We start from the raw sequence: 21876 nt of genomic DNA, 5'->3' as shown, positions 1-21876 counted from the left end.
CAAAGACAAAAAACAAGATCAGACTTCCTACCACATAATTTTGTGAAAATAATTTTAACATATTTGATTACTGGCTTTCATTTCTAAATAAGAAAACCAACTCACTTTTAGCATCTTACTAAATCAGAATTTATTTTAAACTAAAGTAAGATTATAAATATAAGGAAATTATGAGCTGTAACTCATGCATCAACTCTATTTCTGAAAAATGTTTGTTGTTCTCCTGAAAAAAATAAATAACTATTTCAACGAAAAAGTCAGGAAAAAACTCTATTGATAACACCAAGTAGCATATCAGCTTTAATTATTACACATCTCACCCGTAATCGATTTGATGGTTTCACTTGATACGGTTTGCCCAATCAAATCATATTGAACTAAGCTGGAAGACTCCTTCGGCACTTCAACTGATTTCTCAGGACCTTTTGTCCAGGTGTAGATCATCTCACTCTTTGGATAGGCATCTAAAAGAGAGCACAGAATGTGGTTAGAGTCAATGCTCCTTTTTCATCCACATCAGTGGTCAACACTTAAAAACAGTACTTGTTCAAGAAAGATGGAATAAAGGAAAACAATGTTCACTATAATTTAGTCAAACATGTTTAAGACTTAGAAAACTAGAGATTAAGTAAATACCCTTGCAACTCAACAGCATTTATTTTTTATGCCAAATAATTGGAGGAGGAGATATTAAAACTGAGGCATCTAAAATGTTACATATGCACCAATACACTTGGATGTGTGTCCACACTAGTAGGATAAACAATTCAAAAACAGATATATTAAACTACCAAAACCGTACTGTCAAGCTCTTACTTCTTTCACTTCTAACTCACTTCCAGTGCTTGACCAATACCATCCTAACACAGTTCTGCTATTTAGAAACGTACCATATGCTGCCTGTAATAATACAATAACAAAACCAAACAAATTCTACTGTTAGAGTTCCCCTGGGGTCACCTCTTCCAAACTCTGCCTCTGGGCAATATCCACTGTGTTTGGGGACCATTGTACAGTGACAACTGGCTATGTTTTTTGTAAAGCTGTTCAGGGAATACAATTATACAACCAATTCCACTACCTTTAGTTTCTCACAATCAGGACATTTCCCCTTCCATCTTCAACAAATCTCTCCCAGTAGCAGTTTAAGCCCATTTCTATTATTGGGCACTCTGTTCAAATGGAGACCAGCTGCTTGCTTACCAGTCTACCCATAACGGACAGCTTGGCTCACACACAAGAAAGTTCAAAAGAACCAAAATGGATTATGGGCCAACCTCCCTCCAAACCATCGTAAAATGGCTATAGCATAGTAGCTCCTCAATGGAATCATTTCATTCTATGAAAGAAGTTGACACTTACGAGCACCTTACAAAACAATGAGGCTTGTGTTGCCATTTTAGCATCATTCAGTTATATTATCTGTCAGCCTTTATCTCCAGAAATATATTCACGCTTCAGTAAACTGTTACAGCCTCTGTATACTATGTTCTTGTCTATGATATTGCAAATTAAGTATCCTTCCCTTGGCTACCCTTACCTTGCTAGAATGACCTTTTTCTTTCCTGGTTTTACTAATTCCTCTGAATTGTAAGCATGGGGGTTTAAATAGTGTTATTTTTCCCTCTTTCCAGAGTAATTAAAAATCCTTACCTGCTAAGTATGGTGTGCCTCTCTTTTTAATTCCCAATCCAAAAACATCCGCTTCCAATGTGCAATTTCTTTATTTTATACCCACTCTGATTGAACACTAACTATGTTCAAGTCCTTCTGAAGAGAGCTTTCTCTGAGAACTAGAAGTTGGGATGAGGGGAGTGAGAAGGATTTCCTCTACGTGAGAACTAATTTGGGTAAAATTTGAATGATTACGGTACAAATGGATTTTAATTCTGGCCCCAATGAGATCACACTGTCTATGTATTTTTCTGCCTTTATCTTCTCTCATTAAATTATTGGTAAGAGAACATATTACTTTCCCTGGCTTCAAGTTAGCCCACTGAATACTGTGATTACTAGGGTTTATAAAAAGAATAGTGACTGTCGATTCTCATTAAGTTAAGCAATGAGCGATGATAACAGCAGGCAACAGTTTCACAATCAGTGCAACTAAGAATCTGAAGCAATAGTAAAAGCCAGCATCTATTTTTGGTAGATTCTGATTGAATTGAAAATGTGAGGCAGACCTTAGAAACGGCAATCACATTTTGCTGCCATCTCAGAGAAGGGACCTTAAGGGAAGGAATCTCATATTATTTTCTATCCACTCATCTCATCCTGTTGCCTTCATTACTACAAAATTTCCCAAACATATCTATTTCACAGTTTCTCCCCTGTACCATCCTAGTCTAAGCCACTGCCATATTTGCTTGTACTAAAACAACAGCCTCCATTTCTCTGCTGCTTCCACTCCAGTCTCTCTACCACCCATTCTAAAAAAAGTAGAAGTCGAACTGTAAAATGTCAAAGAAAGCTATATTGTTTCATCAAACCTTTGAAAGGCTTCCCATAGCTTTTAGATAGAATGCCAACTCCTTAATGTGGTATATAAGGCATTATATTATCTCAGACCACACCCCTACCATGCTTTTGCTATGCTTCAGTCACTGTTATACTAGCAGTGCTTGCTTCTGTCATTTCAACCTATATGATGTCAGGAAGCTCTGAACCTTTTCAGGACTTCCTCCAAGTTGGCTATGAAGGACTCTGCTTATAATAGAATATCTATCTATCTATCTATCTATCTATCTATCTATCTATCTATCTATCTATCTATCATCTATCTCTCCAAAATGATATATATTATAATTAAATTATATATATATACATTTATCTATATAATTTGTGCTTTCTGTGTAACACTACCAACATGTAGAGTTCAGAGGTCCCTAAATTTCACCACTGATCACCAGTCAATTGTGACTAAGAGTACTTAGATTATATGTATAAATAGGTTTTTGTTTGTTGTGGGGAAAGGAGGTTGTTTTTATTTCTTTATTATAAAATAATAGTTAATGAAATCTCCAGAAATAAAACTGGGCAGTTTTTGTTATGGACCATGACTTAAATGTTGGATTATGAAAAATAAAATACATATGTAAATATCAGCTTGCATAAGGTAATCATAAATTCTAACAAAATTTTTATTATAACTTACAACTCCCGAATTTCAAAGGGCATGCATGACCATCCATGGGAAAATCCACCAATCTCATGGGACACTCCGCACTTATGGTGAGTCTATGATGAAAAATGCAATTACATAAAATCAACCCTTTTAAAAAAATAATTATGATTTTAGATTCTAAAATAGGAAGGAAGGGAGGGAAGAAGGAAGGAAGGAAGAAAGGAGGGAAGGAAAGGAAGGTAGGGAAGGAGGGAGGGAGGAAGGAAGGAAGGAAGAAAGGAAAGAAGGAAGGAAGGAACGAAAAGAATAAAAAAGAAAGGGAAGAAGCAAAAAAAAAAAAAAAGATTACCTCATTGTGTATAAAATAGTACCATTTCTCATAATTCTAAAAAGCTTATTTGGAGCTGTCATATTATGTGAGACAGATTTCTTTCCATTCCTGAAGAAAGTATCAGGGGTCCATACTTTTGTTACCATCATATTGTTCAATCTCAAAATTTCAATGGGACCATCATATTTTAGTCTTTTGTCAATCCATGTCTGTCTGAAGAACACATCCATTGTATATTCCTAGGGCAATTATTTTGGAACATATTTAAGTCACAAATGACTACACATAAGTATGTGAAAATAATGCATTACATTCTGTCCTCCTTCATGCTCATAAAAAAGACCATTGCAAATAAAATTAATAGGAGCAGGAATGATCTTGAATCAATGGAGCAAAAAGATTCTCAGCAATTAGAGTAACTTTTATCCATCCTGATGCCTTCATCTTCTGCATTCATAAGATAAATACATTACCACACATACTCATCATCTAATAATACATTTGCTATAATTTAAGAAAACCACCAGTACCAGGTAGTTACAGTTGTGTTTTACTTTAGACCAGATAGCAAAAATCAGTTAATGTGTAAAAAATATCATGCATAATTAATCATGTGATTGTAGGCATTTTAAAGACAAAGTAATATGTGTAAAAGATATTTTATTTTCACAAAGTTTATTAAAGTTAGTCAAATAACTCAAGGGTTTCAAATTACTAGGAGCTTTAGATCAAGGAATAAACTAAAGTAAGTTTTTTGTCATGCAAACTAAGTATATTTAATATAAGATAGCAAAACTGTATGAATGAATTCTTCCTGACCAGTGCTTGGTATTCTAAGCTCTTAAACATGAGTGAGAAGGAGGGAGAAGGGCTGGGATGGGCAGCAAGCAATTAAATACTAAATACAATGAAAACTACAAAATAGTGTACACAACTAGTTCATACTGAAACTAATTATCATCTTATCATCTCTAATTTTCTCCCCCTCAATAGTTTCCTAAAGAAAAAACAGCCTGGCACGGTGGCTCATGCCTGTAATCCCAGCACTTTGGAAGACTGAGGCAATAGGATCACCTGAGCTCAGAAGTTCGAGACCAGCCTGACCAACATGGAGACACCCTGTCTCTACTAAAAACACAAAATTAGCTGGGCGTGGTGGTGCACGCCTGCAATCCTAGCTACTCGGGAGGTTGAGGCAGGAGAATCACCTGAACCTAGGAGGTGGAGGTTGCAGTGAGCAGAAACTGCGCCATTGTACTCCAGCCTGGGCAACAAGAGTGAAATTCCATCTGGAAGGAAGGCAGGAAGAAGGGAAAGGAAGGAAGGAAGGAAGGAAGGAAGGAAGGAAGGAAGGAAGGAAGGAAGGAAGGAAGGAAGGAAAAAAGCTACACCCCAGGTTGTGCTATAGGAACCAGTAATAGGAAAGTTCTTCTCTTCGTTTAGAATGACCTTAAATCAACAAGCACTCAAATGTTACAACTGAAATGCAAATTGAAAGAGATTCAATGTCTTACTCTTTATACATTCTTAAGTTTAATTACGGGTTCTTTGGGTTTCTGGCTTTGCGTGATTGACAACGAAATAAATATTAATTGCCCTCTTTTCTACATGTTTTCTTCAAGTCTCAAAAGGTAAATTAAACTTTGAAAATACCTACCATTTCAACATCAGAAACAGGTCCGAAGCTGGTGACATATATGTCAGTTTTCACTTCTGTAACAGGACCTAGCAGGTATGAAGTGAATAAGTGTGAAAAAATAATTACCAATTTTACAGGCTTGGATGGTTAATTACAGAGTAAATATAGATATGATATGTCATGTTTCTACAAGCATCTTAAATTTTCAGTGACATAATGAATCTCTACAAAAAAATGTAGACCAAAGCACAACAAAATCAGAAAGCAGTGTTTACTTACAGGCAAAAAGAAACCCTAATTACTTACCAGGAACCTTTCTTAAATATACATCACCCCTGGACACTGTTACAACAGGCAATGCAGAGACACAAAAGTTTTTAACCTTTGTAATATTTTATAGTCCATCATCTGATTGGCCTCTATAAAGAAGTGAGCTGTTAAAAAGGGGAAGTGTGGCCACAGGAGCAAAGAAGAGAAAAACCATAACAGCCGTAAGGACTGTATCCTTGGAGAGTTGAGGATACCAGTAAATAATTTTAAAAATAATTTAAAAAAAATTTTTTTAAATGTCACCTTTATCAACAGGCACATCATCCACTACTGATTGGGATCAAAGACAAACTTTTTTATAAGTAACAGCTACTTATGCTCTGCCACCTACTAACTGTACAATCAAGTTATTTAACTCCTCAATAGTAGCAACCACAACCATCAGGCAAGATTTTGATAGCGATCAAATGAAATTGCTGAAATAAGATGCTCAGCAAAGCGACTCTCTCATGAAAGTACTCATTCCTTGTGAGGTTCCCTTTGCTTCTGACAATGGCCCCTATTGAGACTCTTTCCTGTATCTAAATAAGACTAATTCATGAAGAAGCACATAGGTGTTTTGGCAGAAGAGAAACGTGGGAGCGTAATGACAATATGGCTAACACAGATTTTAGACAAGGGAACACAATCTGGGTTTAGCACAATCTGAGTTTAGCATGAAGTTTAAAATCAGAAAGTTTGGAGTTCACATTTGGTTCTAACATCTTCTAGTAATATCATCTTCAAGTCATATATCCCCATAGGTAAAGATATTAATGAGTATTAATTGAGATAATACTTGTAAATCATTTTCCCGGTCTCTAGAATATAATGTGCTCAGTAATGACAATAGTCATTATTATGTATAATATAGCATTTTAATACAAACAAAAATATAAAAGTTGTTGCCCCTTGAACATAACTTCCTTAAACAATGGTTTATAATACTGTATAGCCAGAGGCTAGATATTCCGTAGGAAGAATGAAATCTGCTATAAAGATGAAATAATCTCTCACTTGGATTCTTGCTTGGGAAATGGGATTCATGCCAAAAAAAAAAGGCAAAGAGAAATTGGTATTACTTAATGCCCTAGTTCTAAAGTTATCCTCATAAAAATGAATCTGAATATTTCTTCTTCTAAAGAATGAAGATTGATCCACACAAAGAAAGGTAACTCGAGGGAGAATGAGAAGATTCCTTATTGAATAAGTATCCTAAGAATAATAAAGCCTTAGGCAGTATAGTAAGAGAAAAAGTCCGGATCAGGCTTATCTATCATGAGATTTAATTTTTTCAAGACTACATCTATGGAAAGCAGAAAAGTTAATTAGATTTTTATTTGAATGAAAACTGGAGAAAACAACAGCAAAACATGATAGTAATAAGCTCATTAACGTCAAATTGTTCCAGGAATAGTTAGGTAGTCCAGGAAGCGGGTAATATGTGCTGAACCCTAGAAGATAGCAATTTCACTCAAACAGGTTCAACAGTGAAACAAATCACTATGTTAGTTTCTTAAGGACAATTGCCAGAGTATTAAAAAGCAGAAACACTATGTCATTGCAAGTCAGGGCAAGTGGTGATAAGTTACTCGAATAATTAAGGTTCGTTATGTCCTGACAACTAGACTGTTTGACAAGATTCTTGAGAAATCAAAAGTTACTTTGATGATCGGTTTAGGGAAGTGGTTCTGATATATCTGTTAAAACACAGATTGTTGAACTCCACACCCGGATATGCTGATTTAGTACTAGGCATAAGGGGTGGCCTCACAATTTGCATTTCTAACAAGTTCCTAGCTGAGGCTGTTCACTTTACTCTATTTTACAGTGTTCATTTGTTTTCTAGGATAGTATTTACAACACCATGTGCTATAAAATATTAATATCATAGGTATTTCAGGGGAGCGAGGAGTCTAGGAGAGAAAGGAATTAGGCCAATGATATTTTTCCTTATACATTTATTTTAAAGTGTGTGGGTGTATGCTAATTCTTGTAGTTCTATAGTTACAATGATTCCATGATAAGAATGAACATTTTCCAATTCTTGCATAACATGCTACTTTCTCAATGATTCTTGAATAATGTTTTGTGTTGAAAATTACAACCTTAGTATTTGTGACATTCATGATTCAGTATTTGCCTTATATGTTCCTATGTATCTTTGAGACCGAGTGAGATCCTAAAAACATTTGATTGGTAAAGGGATTTCCTTCAGACATTCATTCAATAAACATTTATTGAATGAGTGCCAGTTGTGTGTTGGGTTCCCTGCTAGGCTCTGATGCTACGTTGGTAAACAAGACTCAGGAATTCCCTGCCTCAAAGAGCTAAAGTGCCATTGGGGCTGTCAGAGTATGAATACAGTAGTAAAATGATAAACTAAATAACAGAATGCTATCATTTCTAAGAGGAAAAATACAGGATGGTAAGAGAGTGAGAGACTGGGAAGGCCATTCCTGATTTGCAGTCACAGCTGCTTCTTCAAAGCAGTGACTTTTAAACTCAAACTTGGAGAATGAGCATGAGCCATTGCAAGAGCTTGGGAAGCTGGATTCCAGGCAGAGAGAACTGCAAGAGGACAAGATCAAAGACAGGAAAAGGGCTGAGTGTATTCAGGGACTAGAAAGGGGGCCAGTGGGGCTGAAGCAAAGCAAGGGAAGGACAGAATGATGAGAAATAAAAGTCATAAAGATACAATGAAAACCAGGGTACAGTGGATAGAACACCTACCCTCAAACTCATATTCTAAAAAGTGGCATGTTTTAAGCAACACACTTATAATATATGCTATGGTGACTGTAGTTAAAACTACATGGAAAATAAGTTGTAAATATATCAGTAAAAGATGGGGAGCTACATAGAGTATTGTTATAAACTAAATTGTATTCGCTCCAAATTCCTATGATGAAGTCTTAATTCTTGGTACCTCAGAATGTGACCATATTTGGAAATACACTTTTTAAAGAGACACTAAAGTTAAAATGAGGTCACTAGGGTGGGCCCTAATCCAATATGACTGTGACCATATCAGAAGTGTAGATTAGGACACAAACACACACACACACACACACACACACACACACACACACACAGCAGAAACAATGTGAACATGGAGAGAAGATGGCCATATATAAGCCAAGGAGAGAGGACTTAGAAGAAACCAATTTTGCCTACACTTTGTTATCTCCAGAACTGTGAAAAATTAATTTCCTATTGTTTAAGCCACTCAGTCTGTGGTACTTTGTTATGGCAGCCTTAGAGAACCCAAAGGTTAATCGTTTTTCCTATGTTTTTTTCCTGGAGCTTTCTTCTTCTGATAATTCAGTCTGTCTCTGTCTTTACTTGCAGGTTGTGGTAAGAAGTTTGATTTGTATCCCATAATCACTGGGAGACCACTGAGGGTTTCAAGTAAGGGAGTTTGTATGATTAGATTATATATTTTACAAAATTATTCTGACAATGGTATTGACAATACATTACAGGGAAGCAAAAGTAGAAGAAGGGCTCTTCTAAGAGGCTGCTATATCGGTCAAGTTGAGAGTTGGTGATAACATCTTGGACTAGGGATGTGGCAGTGGGGTTGAAGACTGGACAGATTGAGGGGCAGGTGTGCTCACAGGGTGTGGGTATTTTCCAAACAACAATAAGCAAAGTTACAATAATTACTATTTGTTAAAGAACAATTATTTGCCAGGTAGGTTATTAGGTTCTTCCCATATACTATTTCATGTAATCTTCACGACACCCTCCAAAGGCACTATCCTCATAAGAATGTTATGGATCTGGAAACTGAGTTCACAGAGATTAAATAATGTATGACAGAGCCAGAATTCTAATCCCCTTGTATTGATCTCCAAAGCATGTGCTAGCTTTCCTATACTATATAACATCACCAATAATAAATCATTAATTACTTAAGCAAATGTGGAATTTCATATCTAGAATATAACATGCTATACCTACATTTCCTGCTTTGTTCATTAGTTTCTAAAGTATTTTCTCACAGTGCTTTTCATGCCTTTACTATTATTCCTACTACTGCATACTGCCTGGGTCTTTCTATCTGTAACAGCAAAGGCAAAATCTTAATCCTTTTTGAAGTCTCAAACTAGCACAATGCCTTGCACATATTAGGCATTGAATAACTGTGTTTCATCATGTTCCTAATATCATCCCAGTAGTGATTTAAAAACCCATCAAAAGAAAAAATTAACAGAATTACTTTCCACAGCAGTTAAACTAAAAATATTTCCCATTTTTAGAAATTGTGTTTTATTTGTATTTGTATCCTCTGGCAGGACCAATCACAGGTTTTAAATGTAATAGGCCTCTGATAAATCAGTTGTCAGTGAATAATGGTCACTATGTAATTAAGAATAACTCTTAAAGACACCTCCTCTAATACAACAGTTTAGGATGTTCAAATCAACCTTACTAAGAGTATAATTACATGGAAACCAGATAATTTTGAGCTTGGAAGGATTTCTTCCCATAATCTGGTATGCATTTGTGAAACATTAAAGACATATTTTAGTTTACAATTCTACTTTGTTGGTAGTAGGGATACATTTTTTAACAACTAAAATATGGTTGACAGTCTGTAAGGTAAACAAGATGATCCAACAGTTTTTGGGAAAGAAAGAGCCAAGACCAGCAAGATCAAATTCAGGGAAATATTTCCATCTAATTAATGAGTCTAACTTGCTGGGAAAGAGGGAAGGCAATTAACAATGAATCAGATAATTTCCCAGTTTACTTAATTTTAGCAGTACAGATATGGTTAAAGGGTGGAATCATTTTTGAAATTTCATCTCCAATAATGATGTCTAATTTGCTGCTACATCATGAGAAAGCCTAGGGTGTTTTGCTGATCTTGAAACTAGTCCATCCTTATTTTCCATATTGCCTTCCCAGCCATGCACTTGAGGAAACATTTCTAATTATCCAGCCACCTACATCACACATCCACCATCACCTTACAAAATACTAGTGATATATCTCCAAAAATGAAGACACTTGAAGCGATACAACAAGGAATCCTAAATGAAATACATAAAGAAATCTCTTTGCTTGTCATTTACAAAATATACATATACAAGCCTTCCTGAATACTAAACAAAGATGAGAGATATCCATTGATATCACTGAGAAAGCAGAAAACACTATAAAGTTCTAGAAGTTTCTTTCACTTAGAAGACATTAAAGATTAGTTCCTCCCATGTCATATAATCCATCTATCCTGGTCTACTTTGTAAATAATTACAGCCATCAAATAAATAAAGTATGAACAACAACAGAAATAAAATATGGGCAAACAATAAAAACAAGTAATTCACAGAAAGAAAATTATCATAGCCAATAAAGATTGGAAAAGATATTCAACCACGTTAGAACATAGTGAGAATCAGAAAAATTCAAATCATTTCACAATAAAATGCCATTTTAAGAAATACCATTTCAAGATATATATATATATATCTTGTGTTAAAGAGGGTATCTGGATCCTGAATGTCATGTTCATTGTAAACTGTAAATGGGAGTTGATTTTGTAAACTCATCATGAAAAATAGTTTGGCATTATCTTGTCAACTCCCACTTACACTAAGATCCAGAAAATCCATTCCTTGATATATATGCAAAAGAAACTCTTGCACATTTACAGCAGGAAATTTGGGCCAGGATATTCAGAGCACCATAATCTTGGAAACAAGCAAAAAGCCTACTGCCAACAGAGCAGATGAATAAGCTGGTTTCTATGCAATGGGAATATCACACAGCAGTCAAAATGAATGATCTATTGCAATATGCAACAATAAGAATGATTTTTAGCAATATATAATTAAGTTAAAAGCATCAAAAGATTATATATAGCAAGTTCAAAACAATTAAATATTTAAAATAAACTTTTAAAATAAAGAAGTCAACCTAAAATGACATTCAAAGGAAAACTAATAAATAATTTTAAAAGGACTTAAAATCATGGTTACTTTGGGTGGGGAAGATAGGATGGAGGAGACCACAGAGCAGAATGAAACTTGTCCAAGTCCTACACTTTGTGCTGGTTGGTGGTTTAACTGGTATGTTTATTATATTTTAATAAATGATTGAATAGATGAAAGGATGTATAAAAAGAAGGCTATGTATCGGCCAATAATGAAAGTGTGTCAAATACCAAGAACTATTAATCTAGGTTTCAATTCTGTGTACCTGTGGCTTATAGAATAAATATGTAAGAAAGGCATAGACTATAAGGCAGTGATGTTTAATGATATATACAAATGCAATCAGATGTATTTTCTCATCTAAAAGAAGTCTAACAACTCAGTGAAGTATTACCCAAATATCACCAATTTTCTAATATCCTGTAATCTAGACTTCAGAGTGTCTATTTCAGGAAACACCGAATGCAATGGATACATCCTAACCCTAAAGAAAATGTAAATATATAACAGCACCGGTATGTTGTATATCTTTTTTTTTTTTTTTTTAACCAAGAGCATAAGAAAGTAAAGTTGTGCTCTGAATTCAAACTTCTCTTGTTTTCTCAAAGACATATTTCTTTCAGCTATGCCTTCCCTCCAATCTAATGCTAAATATTCTCTACTAGATTATTCCCAATAGAAGAAATAAAAAAGAAAGAAAGGAAGAAAGAAAAACATGTTATGGTCTAACCTTGAAAAAAGAAAGGCAAACTTTTCTCTTTCTCTTCTCTATTATATTTGAACTTCTGAAAACAACCAAACTATCAACAGTACCTCTGATTCTTCTTATTCACTCCATCATCTATCTCAATAATTTGTTTTTCATGCCTAGGGTCCACTTCCTTTTGCCAGTACCATGCGTTTTTCCTTATGTACAGCATTGTTCCTGCCAACTTTAAAAGTATTTTTTCTTTCTCCCATTTTTCTGCCTCCTTCCTTCTACCATCCCAATTTCTCTGCTTCCTTGTACAAATGCCCAGAAAAATCTTATTCCATTCTCTCTTGAATGCACTCAATCAGACTTTCACACCTATCATAACACCAAAACGGCTCCACCAAAACAGTCAAAATCAGTGAAGATGTACACATTGCTAAATCCAGTGATCAATTTTAAGTTCTCATCTTTCTTTATCTGTCAGGATCATTTGACTAAATTAATCCCTCCTCCTTTCTTTATTTTTTCTTTTTTTCCCCCCCTTACATTTTAATTTTATACACACTCCCTTGGTTTTCCTGCTACTTCACAAGCCACTCCTTTTAAGTCTTCTTGGGACAAAGGTTCCTCCTCTCCTCTCTGGAGCCACCTCCTAACATTGGAGACATCAAAACTCAATATTTGTACATCTTCGCTATCAAACTTAATCCCCTGTAATCTTTTTAGACTTTGGCTTTAAATATCATGTATATTGACATACTCATGATCCCTGAAATTCAGGTTCATCTCCATTTGATATGTAATAGACATCTCAAAGGTACCATACCTGCACACAAATTGCTCATCTATGCCCTTGTTCTACTTCTGGCACAGTCTTGACAACTCCATTTTTCTACGTGTCCAAATCAAAAACTTTGCAATCGGCTTTGACACCTCCCTTTCTCTCACATCCCACATTCTAGCTGTCGTCAGTTGACTTTAATTTCAAAATATCCAGAAGCCAACCATTTCTTATAAATTTACAAACTTCTCTGCAACCAGCTTGGTCAAAGTATCCCTCATTTCTCGCCTGGTTTATTATGGAAAACCTTGCTGCATCTGCCCTTGCCTCTGACTGCCTGTTCTCAACACAAGGAGAGCCTTTTAAAATTAGTTCAGGCCTTGTCCCTGCTAAAATTTTTCCAGTCACTTTTGATCTGACTCAGAGTAAAAGCACAGTCCTAATCAGCCTGCAAAGCTGTACACAACCTTGTCCTCTTATCACACTGATCCCCTTTTATGCCTCAGCCCTGCTAAACTTCACTACAGGGACTCTGACTTCCCTGCTTAACATGTTTGCACTTAGAATTCCTTCTCATTCATTAGAAGACCCCATCCCAAATGTGGTTTATGCTTTTATTTAAGTACGACCAGTGTTCAAATAGCACCTCCTTAGTAGAATCTCCACTAATAATTCTACTTAAAATGACAACCCCCTCCCCTGCTTTACATTACTCTATAGCTGTTAACCAACATCTGGCACACACACTCTGTATTTTACTTATTTCTGTTGCTTATTTTCTGTCTCTTCCACAGTGTGAACTTAAGAGGGCAGGAAATCGTGCAGTTCTCCCCAACTTTAAATAACATCAACCTTGCCCAATTTCTCAACATAGAAATGGAAAAGTCATTTTTTACTTCTTTTTTTTTAACATCCATATCGAGTCAATTGCCAATTCTTTGTTGAATTAAACCTCCAAAAATCTCACTTTAATCAACTTACGTATATCCATCTTTACTACCTCTACCACCTTTTTCCAAGCAACCGGCAACTTAAGAGAACTAAAGCTAAAGTAACAAAAGCTTCATTGGTCTCCCTGCTTCCAAGTTTCCCCACTTCCTTTTCTAAGTCTTCCTTTATGTAGACAAGATGGAGCATTTTTCACTCTAAGTCAAGCCATGTTATTCCCTCCATTTAGAAAACTCCAATTACTTACAGGTTCACTAAGATAATAATTTATGCTCTTTTACAGGGTCCTCAGAGACCCTGCGAGACTTGGCCTCTGTTTACCATCTCAGCCAAACCTCATGAGATTCTTCTTCTTGCATTCTGGCTACAGGCATGCTGGACTCTTACAGTCTACATCACACTAACCTATTATCTACCTTCAGACCTTTGCACCTAATTGTTTTGTTCCCTTTGAGAATTACTTTTCTCTTACTCTTTTCATGCCTGACACCTTTAGGTTTTAGCTTTAAAGACTTCCAGGAACACCAAATCTGAAATAGATCCCTCACCCATTTCTTCCCCTTTTAGCATGCTATTAGATAATTCTATAGCATTTTCATTTAATTATTTTATTATTTCTTTGTTATTTTCATCTCTCTATAATGCTTAGCTGTAAAGTCTGTGAGCGCTCATATCAGATCAGAATGATATCTTCACAACCTTACATTGTTCCTGACATATAGTGGTCTCTCAATACAGATTGGTTTCACAAATGAATGAATGAAAGAATGGGACAAATTGGAAGAGAATGAAGTTTTATGTTGCCAAGAAGTGCTCTTTTTGCCTACGTATTTTTAAAAGCATTTCTCTATTGACATTTAATTAACAAGACTAGCACAAGACACATTAACTTTCAAATGGAGATACATAGATCATTTGAAAACATTGCAAACACAATTTGATTTTTGTGGGGAAAATATTCCAACTTAACCCAAATGCATACAATTTTCTGTGTTTTCTTTGCTGTTTGAAAAGTTACTAAAGCTTTAGAATAAAAGTTCTTATCTCACTTCTTCAGAGCAAATGTAGTTTTGCTTATTTTAAGGTCCTACTTAGTAGCAAGAAGGCATGTTCAGGAAATTTGACTCTTGATAAACAGGACAATGCAAGAACTCCTCAGAAGTGGATATAGGACCAGCTGCCCGACTAAGGTTTTAAAGATGAGGGTGTGTGTTGTGACTTTACCAAGAAGTAGCTATAGAATTGGTGGGCAATTCATTGGAAATTTTCTCAGCCTGTTTTCTAACAGAGGGATGATGCCTGCCTTACTTATCTCTTTGTGTTGTTGTAATAATCTTAGTAAATAATGTGAAGTCCACTAATGTGAAATCCTACTATGTTAGTGAATAACCTTACAAAAATGACTCATATGCTTCATTCCCATTTCAGAGAGGTTGCGGAAGATGATTCAAAGGCAATGATCTGTATTTGAAACACTTGTTATTCTGGATCTTGTGCCTCAAAATATTGAGATGTGTGAAAGGCTGTGCAACCCTTCGATAAACAGAAAATGAGTAATGGCAGGTTTCCTAAACCATTTCCTGGTAGTCAGTAAATACCTTAGCTATGCATTTTTAAGAAAGCATATAACAGTGTTGAAAGCGAACAAGAGCTAGGGAATTATTTTCTGACTTCTTTGTGGAAGGTTTCACTTGTGTACTATATTTACACAGGTGAAAGCTACTTCAGGATGATAGCAACTGATTTGTCAGAGGTTGAGAGGACTACATCCTCTCAGAAGTACGAAATCAGCTTCTCTCACCATGCCTCCTTCCCTCTCTTCTCGCCTTTTCCCCCTTTCTTCTCCAATGGGAGAATGTAGGAGACAAGGGAGAGGAGATCCTGGAGGGATGTAAAAAAAGGAAACCATTTCAGTTCCTTTTATTTCCCTATCACAAGCTGTGCTGCTGAGTTAAAAATATGTAATTTAGTTTCCAAATCTATTTCAACCCCTGCCTGGCCTACTGAGCAATCACAAACCATCCAATTTCAGTTCAAATCTTTGCTTTTAGCTTTGTTTGAAATGGAACACAGCAAAGTTGTATAAACAGATATAAAGTAAATGCCCCACAAAGAGCAGAAGCAGGATTATAGGAACCAGGAAGTAAATCCATATTTATAGCCTACTAGTCAAAATCTGGATTGTTTTCATTTTATTTTTAAAATACCAAATTTTCCACAGAGTATCCAATGTCATAGAAGGGATTTGATTTGTGGTATCTAAGAGTCTGTGCTAATGATGAAGTTTCTCATTGTTTTCCATGGTACACATTTACAACTCCATGTAAACAGAAAACACATTTTCTGCAGGTGAGAATCACTATTCCTCTGTCACATTTGGAATACTACACATTTACAGAGAATGACCCACTTCTAAAAAGTGAATCACATTTACCACAACCATTTATCAGCAAAGCCAAGAAACAAACAAACAAACAAACAAACAAACAAAACCCATGTTATGCTATTTAGTAAATGTTTAAATGGTTTACCAATTGGTAATGCTGGAAGTAATGTTAATTCGACCCCTTCTCATAAAACTACAAAAATGTTTTCAGGTGGGTAATGCAGATCATTTGGCAGTGACAAATTAGATGACTAATAATGTCCTTGAGACATTTGGTAGAATTACGATTAACCAAAACCCAGTAATGGCTCACATATATTGTTTTCACTTATGTTATTGTCAATATAATGGTATGCGAGAGAGCAGATGGTAAGAAGGATCTATCTACAATGGATCCCTTCTTCCTTTTGAATTATAGCTTGCATTATAGCCAGCTGGGCAGGTATTATTTTAATTTTCAACATTTATAACCAAACAATATAGTTTCAGTTCTAACTTTTCACCTTAATTTATGTTCTGGTATATCAATTTTCTGAATGAATATGTAAACTACATAGGACTGGATACTTTTCTTATTTTTTTTCTTCACTTGAAATGTCAAGTTTAAAACATTTATGGGCAGATAAATCCTCTTTTATTGATATAATATTGCCTTAAATGGTATCACATCATCTGAACCATGCTCCACAACACTATTTTTGATCTAAAATGGTAATTTCCCAGTCACTTATGGAAGATCATGCATTGACAAATGATTCACCCCTTTTCAGATTTGCATGAAGGCAAATGCAGTGCAGGCAGCTTATCCCTGGAGAGGCAATGTGAAAATAAGCAGGAGAAACTTTCATTCTTCTCTTCTATCCTTATCACTGTCAACATACAAATGCTGGTCCAGCGTGGCTCATGCCTGTAATCCCAGCACTTTGGGAGACTGAGGAGGGTGGATCACTTGAGATCAGGAGTTCAAGACCAGCCTGGCCAACATGTTGACACCCCATCCTTACCAAAAAGTATATTTAAAAAAATTAGCCAGGTGTGGTGGTTTGCACCTGTAATCCCAGCTACTTGGGGGGCTAAGTCAGGAGAATCACTTGAATCTGGGAGCCAGAGGTTGCAGTGAGCCAGGATCAAGCCACTGTACTCCAGCCTGGGTGACAGAGTGAGACTCTATCTCAAAGAAAAAAAAGAAATATACAAATGCTGAATCAATACCCTCAATGGCTTCCCATAACCTTCTCATAAAATCCAAGAAAATAATGGTTTGGAATTCAGAAGACCTGATCTCATCCTATCATCGATGTACTACGTGCCCTTATATACATCGCTTTCCCTTTCTAGACCTTAGTGTCCCCATCTGTTAAATGAGACTAGACACCAAAGAAGCACCCAACTCTACTCTATCCAACTTTATTTTCTCTCCGCCAACTCTTTCTAGCCTCAGGCCATACTCCTGCTTCACATCACAGGCTGTCCTGCTCCTCATTCTTACTTTCTCCATTCTCCCAACATCTCATCTCCTACAACCCTCAATAGGAGGTATAAAGTTGCTCCATGCTTCTAATATTAGATGATACTCATCACACAGTATCTGATACCATCCCCATGTGCACGGCTTTGTTTTTCAAATATATAGCCTGCTCTGGGTTTACATCCTTCCTCTCCCACTTGGAACTTGGACTAGTTACTTAACTTTCTAAGCCTCAATTTCCTCATCTGTAAAGTGGGGATAGTAATGGCTTTCAAAGGGTTGCTGTGAGGGTTAAACAGAGTAGTAATGCCTACAAAATGCCTGGCTTATGTGAACATTTAATTAAATAAATACAATATTACTGGTTGTTATTTTTGTTACCACTTGAATGTAAGCTCCTTTAAGACAGAATCTCTGTCCTGTTCAACTCAGTTGCTGAAGGGTAATTAATGCAGTGTACTGTAAAGAACAGGGACTTTGAGATCAAAGGACCTGGGCCAAACCTATGAATGGTACCCTAGCAAGTCATTTGTCCTCGTTGAACTGGACTGAGAAGCTATTTGAGGTTAAGAAGTGTATCTTAAAATTTCTGTGGACCTAGTACCTAGCACAAAGCTTGCCACATAGATTTTCATTATATATGCAAAGGAAATATGAATATGAAAAAGAGCAACAGTGCTGTTAATGGATGTACCTCTGTTAAGTCCTTTATACTTATTTTGTTGAAGAAAGCAAGCTGAAACATGTCTAACTTTAAAGTCTTAGGAGGAAAGCAAATGACACATCACCGAAAAAGAAAAAAGGAAAAAAAAAGCATCCTGCTGTAGAAGAGAAAAGGAAAGGAATGGGTTCTCTAGCAGAGCAGGCAGCTTCATGCCCCAGATTTATGTCCTAGGTAGAACACTGGCCAAGGTTTTGGCATAGGCATGGACACGTGGGAGGACGAGGGACTTCGGTTCAGCTGCCTCAAGTGCAACCTGCTCTGAGCTAAGTGGCCAGGTTCAGGGAAACTATTCTCAGCGAATAGCGGCCAGGCAGCTGAGCCCAGAGTTCCCATTTTTGACTCTTCCTCTCCAACCTCCCCCAACCAGCAGTCAGGTCCCAGGAGGTAATTAGTGTGGGGGAGAGGCAAAGCTTCTGAGGGGGCAGGGAGATGGGAAAGTACGGGTGGAGGCGGTCTTCTTGTCATAGGTCTCACCAAGAGAGGAGAGATAGAAAGAGAGAGAGATTTATTTTTGCACGTGAGGCATACCTAATGATATTCCCACAGACAGACAGAGAGGAAGACCAAGAGAGGGACAGACAGGACACACTTGCGCGTTTGAAATCGTTCATACCCCCAAATCCAGGACGCAGCCTGTTGTCATAACCATCGAGCAAACTGTCCAGGATGCGGGTGAAATTTTCTGTGCACAATTTCTCCTCCTTTTGGTTCTGTCCTGGGGATTCGTTTAAACTGCAAGCAAAAAAAAAAAATAAAAAAAAATAAAAAAATAAAAAAAATAAAAAACGGGGGCGGAGGAGATTATTTTAAGAATCCATCAGAAAACAGGTGCAAACAGGTTTGTTTTCTAGGGAAGGAGTCGCTTGCCCCAAGCTAAAGGAGACGAGCCTGGGGTTTGAGATGCAGAAGACAGAAATTGTCAGGAAAAGCGCGCCCCGCCACAAGACCCCCAGTGCCCACATGCCTCTTGCATCCTGCGCCCTTCGTGCTCTCCGCATCTATGCGGTCACAGAAAAGCCTGGCTTCGGCCCCTGCTTTTACAGCTGAAATGTACACCCAGGGAGACCTAGTACACCCAGGGAGGAGCGAGTGGCCAAAGGGGTCCGGGAGCTGGCCATTTCTTCACTTTCCCTTGCCCACCTCCCCGCACCCCAGAGAACTCACCAAACCGCCAGGCACAGGAAGCGCAGGAGGGCGAAACTGACCCCGGCGGACAGAGCGATCGCGGGTACCTTCTTGGCAGAAACCATCTTTGCAACATGCCATACTTCAAGCCTGTTCACGTTTCCAGGCTCTTCAGATGCCCTGAGCAGGGTGCGAGGAGAGGGCAGAGAGGCTCCCGCGGCGTGCGCACACTCGCGCTCACACTCGCCCGCGCTCAGCCAGCCCGAGCCGCGGTGGGCGTGTGTGTGCACGGGGCCAGGGGAGGCGGAACCTGCCTTCCTCGCCCCCTCCTTTCTCGCTCAGCGCTCAATGTGCATGTAGAGCTATGTATACCGCTCCACACCCTTTCGTGCCCGCGCGCTGAAGGTTCTGGGGTTAGCATCCGCGCGCTTGCGCTGCAAGACTCGGCAAGTTTGTTCCGACCGTAACTCCGCGGATGAGGACCCAGGTCTCTCGCCCCTCCTCCGGCTCCGCAGCCTCCGACCCCAGGTGGGCTTCCCGCCCACAGCAGTGCTCGGCCTCCTCCTTCCTGGGCCCCTCCCTTCCGCTGGGATTTGGATGTAACCAATGAAGCTCCTCTCTCGTCTGGTTGTGCGAGGACCTGTTTGTACCCAGAGTCAAGGTTGGAGGTGGAGAAAGGGCGGGTGATGGGGACTGCTGGGCGTGGGGTGGTAGCGGTGGTGAGGAGAGGGGATCAAGTCCGGGCTCAAAAGACCTTTGAGACCCTCCCCTTCAGGTGTTATGGGGGGCGGTAGGGAGGACAATGAAAGCAAAAAGATTATTCCTGCTAACAGGGGTTACAACTCACCCGGAGGACTCTCGCCAAACTGTTGGGAAGTGGACTCGAGCCGCACTCTAGTCCCAGTATTTGCTAAGCTATTGCTTTAAAGACACCCCATTTCTTTACCCGCCTCCACCAGACACGCGCACACCCTTCGCTTTGCTGCTCCATCCTTTTCTGGAGAGGAGGGGAGAAGTGGAGACAAGCGATCTCTGGTCAAAATCACTTTCACTTCTTGTGACACTCTTCTCTTTCAGAATGGAGTTGACTTACTTCCAGAGGTTGACCTCTTTAGGTAGGGGGCAAGGATGGCTGGAGAGAGAGAGGCGGGGAAAAAGAGAAAATGTGTGTGTGTGTGTGTGTGTGTGTGTGTGTGTGTGTGTGTGTGTGTGTGAGTGACAGAGAGAGAGAGAGAGAAGGGGTTTGGAGAGAAAGGATACATAAACTAAAATGGAGGGGGACAAATCTTAGTTCCCTTGTGACATGAAAGGGAACACTAAGCTCTGTATCTTTAGTGTTTTACTGAGCAAAGATAAGCATTCCCAGTAGATCTTTGGAAAACATTAATTATTGGCTTCAAGGGGGGAAAGCGTCTTTTAAATTAGTAATGATGCATGTGGAAATTTTCATATGATGGATCAATGAGCTAAGTAATTCCCATCTCCTGGAACCAAACACCAATTAGGTTCTAGTCGGAACTCTGATCATTTGTTCAAATTGGGATGACTAGTGGACAAGTATGAAGAGGGAACGCATTGTATAAGACAGGGGTTTTGGTTTTTTTAAACGTCTGGATTCAAGTTTTCTCTCTAAGGGAAGGTCAAAAGTGCCCATCGTGCGCAGTGGCTACCTTCTCTGCATTCTGTACTGCTGTCTCCATGGAATTTGTTAACTTCATCCTAATTCCATCTATCACTCCTTTCTCATAGACTGTGGTCTCTCTGAAGGCCTGGGCTAGGTAATTTTCACTCATCTGTGTTTATTTTACCTGTTGTTACAGTGCATGGCACATAGAATGTCAATAAATATTTATTGAATGAACAATTAAACAAAACAATGAATTGCTTGTTCCCAGATCTATCTCATAAATTTGGATGACGTTCAAGCTCTCTCTTTTGGGAAAAATAATTGAAGTACTAGTGTATCCTCCAAATATGCCATGAAAACATTGGTCTCCACAGATTCTCCACATATTATATTATTTCTCTAATCTTAAAACTTTCCTACCTTTTTAAAAAGAGAGTTTAGCTCTGTTGCCCAGGTTGGAGAGCAGTGGTACCATCATAGCTGACTGTAGCCTCTATCTCTTGGGCTCAAGCAATCCTTCTACCTCAGCCTTCTAAGTAGTTGGAACTACAGGTATGTGTCACCATGCCCGGTTAATATATTTTTATATTTTTGTAGACATGTGGGGGCTATGTGATGTCACCAGACTGTGCTCAAACTCCTGGCCTCAAGCGATCCTCCTGCCTCTGTCTCCCAAAGTGCTGTGATGACAGATGTAAGCCACTACCTTACATTTGCAAGCCTTTTCCTATGCTTTCTGAAACCTAAATTGGTATTTTCTACCACTCTCCCTTGT

At 38.0% G+C, this 21876-nt stretch overlaps 1 protein-coding gene across 3 annotated transcripts in view; it reads right to left on the bottom strand.

Annotated features, from left to right (window-relative positions):
• GABRA4 (gamma-aminobutyric acid type A receptor subunit alpha4) overlaps positions 1–20581 on the bottom strand; it is a 68632-nt gene extending 48051 nt beyond the window's left edge. For 2 of the 3 annotated variants that reach the window (XM_023224603.2, XM_023224604.2), the window contains exons 1-6: positions 19582–19610; positions 18963–19081; positions 5113–5180; positions 3474–3694; positions 3155–3237; positions 321–464 (exon numbers count right to left, since the gene is read on the bottom strand). In XM_023224603.2, the coding sequence (XP_023080371.2) occupies positions 321–464; positions 3155–3237; positions 3474–3694; positions 5113–5180; positions 18963–19081; positions 19582–19610 (664 nt within the window). Of the gene's footprint in view, positions 1–320; positions 465–3154; positions 3238–3473; positions 3695–5112; positions 5181–18962; positions 19082–19513 lie in introns of all 3 variants that reach the window. The other variant, XM_023224602.2, reaches the window with a different exon arrangement.
• Between the last annotated feature and the right edge of the window lie 1295 nt (positions 20582–21876).

Source organism: Piliocolobus tephrosceles, chromosome 3, assembly GCF_002776525.5.
Source record: "Piliocolobus tephrosceles isolate RC106 chromosome 3, ASM277652v3, whole genome shotgun sequence".
In the NCBI taxonomy this organism is placed as follows: domain Eukaryota; kingdom Metazoa; phylum Chordata; class Mammalia; order Primates; family Cercopithecidae; genus Piliocolobus; species Piliocolobus tephrosceles.
Note: the sequence above shows the minus strand (reverse complement) of the source record. Positions and strands in the feature narration are given on the sequence as shown.